The sequence below is a fragment of the Populus alba genome, chromosome 18, assembly GCF_005239225.2.
Source record: "Populus alba chromosome 18, ASM523922v2, whole genome shotgun sequence".
Lineage (NCBI taxonomy): Eukaryota > Viridiplantae > Streptophyta > Magnoliopsida > Malpighiales > Salicaceae > Populus > Populus alba.
In genome coordinates this window covers 915,037-920,510 of record NC_133301.1, presented here as the reverse complement: position 1 = coordinate 920,510, position 5,474 = coordinate 915,037, and the positions used below count along the sequence as shown (strand labels likewise).

At 29.4% G+C, this 5,474-nt stretch overlaps 1 protein-coding gene across 1 annotated transcript; it reads left to right on the top strand.

The window, feature by feature from the left end:
* The first annotated feature begins 3,989 nt into the window (after positions 1 to 3,989).
* On the top strand, positions 3,990 to 5,264 carry LOC118054931 (protein OXIDATIVE STRESS 3 LIKE 4). The gene is made up of 2 exons (XM_035066694.2): positions 3,990 to 4,610; positions 4,744 to 5,264. The coding sequence occupies exons 1-2, from the start codon at positions 4,291 to 4,293 to the stop codon at positions 5,162 to 5,164; spliced, it is 741 nt and encodes a 246-aa protein (XP_034922585.1). The 5' UTR covers positions 3,990 to 4,290; the 3' UTR covers positions 5,165 to 5,264.
* Positions 5,265 to 5,474: the final 210 nt, after the last annotated feature.

The window sequence follows — 5,474 nt, the reverse complement described above, 5'->3', positions numbered from 1 at the left end:
TTCACTGAGTTTCATGCAGATTCTTCGAGCCTTAATTATATATTCATAATTAAGAGATTTTCCCATCATTTCTTTTTAAAACTGGAATCCTTTTTTTTTTTAATTGAATCTGATCCGGCAAAACCTCTAATTTAAGCTAAATTTCAAATTAAATTAGATAAGAATTGACTAGTTTGACACAATTAGCCTATCAAGTTAAAATAACATGTTTAAACTTTTTTTAAAAAATAAAATTTTAAAAAGATAATATTTTAAATTGATCTAGATTAATCCGTGAAATAATCAACACAATCAAAATCTGAATGATCACGTTTTATATTAATTTAAGTCAATTTTTTTAATCTATAAATTGAGTCTCGATAGTTTCAAGGGACGAGATGAGTTTAAAAACTTTGAAACAAAACCCTTATTACTTTAGCCAATTCATCAAAAGCATGGAAAATGTATACTTTTTATTTATTTATGAGTAATAGATTAGAATATTTGTCGGCCAATGAAGAAAAGTCGAGCAATAAGCAAAAATCTCATTGGCATTACTACTTGTCGAATGGTGTTCATTGGCATGTGTGGATCCTAAAGCTTAAACAAATACAGAAATCTAATAATTAACATGCCTTTAAGCTCTCTTAGCATGCAAATTGGGATTAATTTGCATCAACAACTGGATTATCCATGAAGAATATTCGACCCGTACAAATTATGGGTGCAACCCACGCATCAATGATTCCATTCAAGGGGGATTAGACAATTTGTTAGTTGGCTAATCCATTGTTTAATATTTCTATTATTGGCTTTATTATTTTAACAGTGGCTTAATTAGATTTCTTTTTTGGTGTGATGTTCTTGGGAGTTTAAAATATATATTAACCAATTTGATTATTATAATTTAATTTAATTTAATTTAATTATTTTTATAATAAAAAATATCTTTAAGTTGATTGAGATTACAAATAATTAGTTTCACTTAAAAATAAATATTATGATAATTTATTTATGTGGGTTATCAATATATTTGACTGATAAAGTGTTAGTTTATCAGTTAAGACACTGTTATATCTTTGCAAGGATAAAAATACAAGTTCGATCCCCATAAATAAGTGAAACTAATTATTTGTAATCTTAATCGACTCGAAGATACTTTTTATTATAAAAATAAATAAATTAATATTTTGATAATTTATTTATGTGGGTAATCAGTATATTTGACTGATAAAGTGTTGGTCTAATGGTTAAGTTACTGTTATATCCCTGCACGAGTAAAAATATAAATTCGATCCTCATGAAATGTATTTATTGAGAGGGGCAGTTACAAACCTAGAACGAGATTAGTTTTATCTTTAAAAAAAGTGAAGATATCTAGGTAAAAAAAAAAGTATATTTGACTGCTAATTTAAAAGAAATATCCTGAACATTTATTTACGTGAATATAGCATATACTCGAATCATTTTTTCTAGATTTATCTCGATAAAAGGAATTCACTAGAGTTATCATCAAAGTACATAAAAATTCCAACCATCTACTAATATTGATTTCTTTTTTTCTCTCTGGAAATTGTCAAGCTGATGAGTATTTGGAACTGCCAGCTAACCCTAGATGGAAAATGTTTGAAATTTCCTTATATTTTCAACTTTCTAATTGATGAGAGTCCTATAATTCTATATCAGTAGCATGATTCTTCGTTGAAACTTCCCAGCTCCTTTCGCTGTTGGTTAATTCTAAAAGAAGAAGAAGAACGAAACCGTTGCTAATATCAAAATATGCTTTATTTGTCATCTAAGCTACAGGATTCTTTTTTTAAAATATATATTATTTTAAAATATGTCTAAATAAAATTTAAACGAAATTTAATCCTTGCCACAATTAATTGCTTGTTTGAGGTGTTGTTGTGGTTGTTTTTTAAAGTGATTTTTGTATTAAAATGTATCAAATTATTTTTTTTTAAAACAATTTAAAATATACAAAATTTAAATTTTAATAAAAAAATTTAAATTTTTAAAAAATACGGTTTCCACCATATTATTAAACGGTGTCATATTTCACTACAGATAAGCAAGATCACAAATAACATGATTGTTAATATAATAATGATTATTTCTTGAAGTATGTTTCTTTAAAAAATATTTTTTATTTTTTAAAATTTATTTTGAAAATTTCAAAAAATTAATTAGAAAAAATAAGAAAGCTTTTAATTTTTTTCTTAAATGTTTTTTTTTTAAAAAAAAAAATCGGAGAGAGAGGATGAAAGGGCTCTCGTCTGTGTCTCTGCTACGTCATCAAGTACGTGTCAAACCTTCGCCTTTGCCGGCAGACATTAGCATTTCTCTCTCTTAGCATATACCATTACTTATCCCATGTACGTACATATAATTCTCCATACTAGCAGTCCCGTTTGGTCCATCTATTCTTGATTTTGTCTCACTTTGGTCTTATTCTTCTTCTTATTTTGATTTTAATACCATCCTTTTAAGATTCTAAGCACAATTTTTATGTGATTATTCTGTTAATTGCTGTAAAAAATCATCATTATTGGCTTTAGATTATAACATTATTATTCACTTGACAATAAGATATATCTTCAATCTTATTTGTATCCTAGTATTGTCCCCTTCTTTTGTAAACAATAATTCGATATAAAGTTAGGTTTGCTTTCTAAAGATCATCAGTTTGAGTCTCATAAACCTCAAGATCACCAGAGACTTACATGGTCATTAAATCCAGGGTCTGTGAAATTTGTCGAGGTGAATACAAGCTGGATCTAACACTCACATTAATAAAAAAAAAAAATTCATTACAAAGCATTTTTTTTCCTGCTGTTAGTAATGATGTTTCAAAATACTTAGCAAAAAGATCAATTAATTTTCAATCACTACCATTGTATTCTTCAAATTTAAAAAATATATTTTTATTTTATCTTGTAACCATCCCTAATTTCTTGTTAGATATTAACTAGATAGGTAGCTCGTGTTATATCGCGGGCTGGACCAAATAAGTTTTCAACGTGAAAAAAAATACTTAGGTGATTATAGTCTATATAAAGAAATAAGGGAAATTCAGGAGTCATGTTATTGTATTTATTGGATTAAATTACCTTGGTAAATTTAATAATATGATTAAAAGTCAATAACGAATAAATTGAAAAATAATTGAACTTCAGTCAACTAGGATTAGCTCATGAAACTCATGACTTGTTATGTTAGATTGAAATAACTCCATAAAAGGATGAGATCATAAAAAATCAATTGTAAAAAAAGAACCTAAAAAATACATAAACTAGCCCAGAACAATCTTTTAAACCTGTGACTCGGGTCCTAAGATCAAAATTATCTTATAGAAGATAAACTCGAAAAAATCATGAAGTCAAATTCTAAATTAACAAAATCTTAATCACTAAAATGTTGAGGGATAAACTTGAAAAAAAAGTTCCAATAAAAAAGGATTAAAAAAATAATAATTAGTAATTAGAAGAATAATGACCAAATGTGGCATAAAATAAAATGAAATAAAATATCAAGGGGTGCAATTGAAAAGATAATTCAATTAAGAGAATGATTAAAAAACAAAAAAATCTCAATCAAAAAAATAAATACCAAATTTAAAAGATAACAAAATAAAATAAAAATAAAATTTTTAAAATATATATATTAATTATTTTAACCGATGAATAACAAATATGATATGGTTATAATAAAACTAAATATATGGATACAAATTGAGAATTTCACAACTTTAAAGTTTTTAAATACTAATGATAATTGCGATTCAACAATATTCTAGATATTTGGGAAGTAGTAGTTGAGGATGGAGTTAAAGTAAAAATTATAAAGAGTTTATATTTATCAACAATTGACATAAGACTACAACGGTAAAAACAAGAGTATTAGGATCAAAGTAAACAAAAAACAAAGAGGGAGGGACCAAATAAATCTCCATGATAAACTTATACTTAAATCTAAAGACACTTGTGTGCATATATATCCGCTCGCCCTTACCTCCCTCCCTCTCTCTCCATACTCCCAAAAACATAAAGAAGTCTAGATTTTTATAAAATTTGTGATCTTCCTTTTCTCTCTCCTTAACCTTCACCCTCCCCAACCTTATCCTGCACGCCGTTCTTACCCCTTAACCTTTACCTATTCTTACATGACAACAAACCCCGTCTGGAAACCAAAGAAGAGAAGGCGAAGACGACGGAGGGGTGAAGGCTAAAGCGGTCAAAACCTTATCGTTTTTCCGTTTGTCTTACCATCAATTGATCTTTGCAGTTTGTGATTTGCTGTAACCACAAAATCATGGAGGTTTTGGTGGGACCCACTTTTAGCATCGGTGGAGACGTTTCCTCAACTGGGTCGACGTACGTTGTTTCTCCACCGCCGCAAGAGAAGCACAAGGTGGGGGTGGCCCCGCCGTTCTTGTTCTTGAAAGATGGTGACGGTGATGAGAGTCCGATCTCGAGCCGGGCGGACTCCGGTGGTCACCCGGATGATTTATCTGATAGTTCGTCGTCAATCGGAGCTCCTGATGATAGTGATGAAGATGACGAAGACGGTGTTGTTTCGTCGAATAACGGTTTGGGTTCCTTGAATTCTATGGAAGATGCCCTTCCCATTAAGTAATTAATAACTCTTCGTTTTTATTTGTTTTCAAGAAAACTTGATTTATTTTTAACTTTTAATTATTATTTTTTTTAGTTGATTTTCTCTCTCCCTAATAAGGGATTATTTCTTTGTTTTGTTTGTGTTTAGGAGGGGATTATCAAATCATTTTACAGGGAAATCAAAGTCATTTACAAATTTAGCAGAAGTGAATACAGTAAATACAGTGAAGGAACTGGAGAAGCCAGAGAATCCATTTAACAAGAGGAGGAGGATTTTAATGGCAAATAAATGGTCAAGGAGATCTTTTTACAGTTGGTCAAATCCAAAATCCATGCCACTCCTCACTATGCATGAAGAAGAAGATGATGATGATGAAGATCCGAACAAGGGATTCGGAGGAGCACGGGATGAAGATAGCGAAGAAAACCCATCATTGACGCAAGGCATCATAGCAAGAAAATTGCAAGAGAAGAGGCTTACTAAGTTTGGTTTGAAGTCTCAAAGTTGCTTCTCTCTTTCAGATCTACAAGAAGAAGAAGAAGATAATGATGATGAAAATGATGAATAAAAACTTTACTTTTTTACCTTAAATTTAGTCTAGGGTTTCATTTTGTTTTTGTTCTCCACTTTATCAAAGTTTTTAAATAAAAAAAAAACTTTATCTTTAATGCAATTCTTCTTATTATTGTCACCATTATTATTATTTTTTTATATTTTTTTCGAAAGAGAAGATAATGCAAGAAGATGGATGTGTTTGCCATGGACACCATGGATTTTCCTTCGAAGAAAAGTAGGGCTTCCGAATTTTAAAGACGAATCTAACCTTGTTCTGATTTGTCTTGGAGTTATTTAGTTAAGGATAACAGTGACTTTTTAGT

What these genes read in the sequence shown, in the direction of transcription:
- LOC118054931 (XM_035066694.2), top strand. Translation starts at nt 4,291, where the DNA reads ATGGAGGTTTTGGTGGGACCCACTTTTAGCATCGGTGGAGACGTTTCC. An exon ending in GAAGATGCCCTTCCCATTAA is followed by an intron (nt 4,611 to 4,743) that starts GTAATTAATAAC and finishes GTTTGTGTTTAG; the next exon opens with GAGGGGATTATCAAATCATT.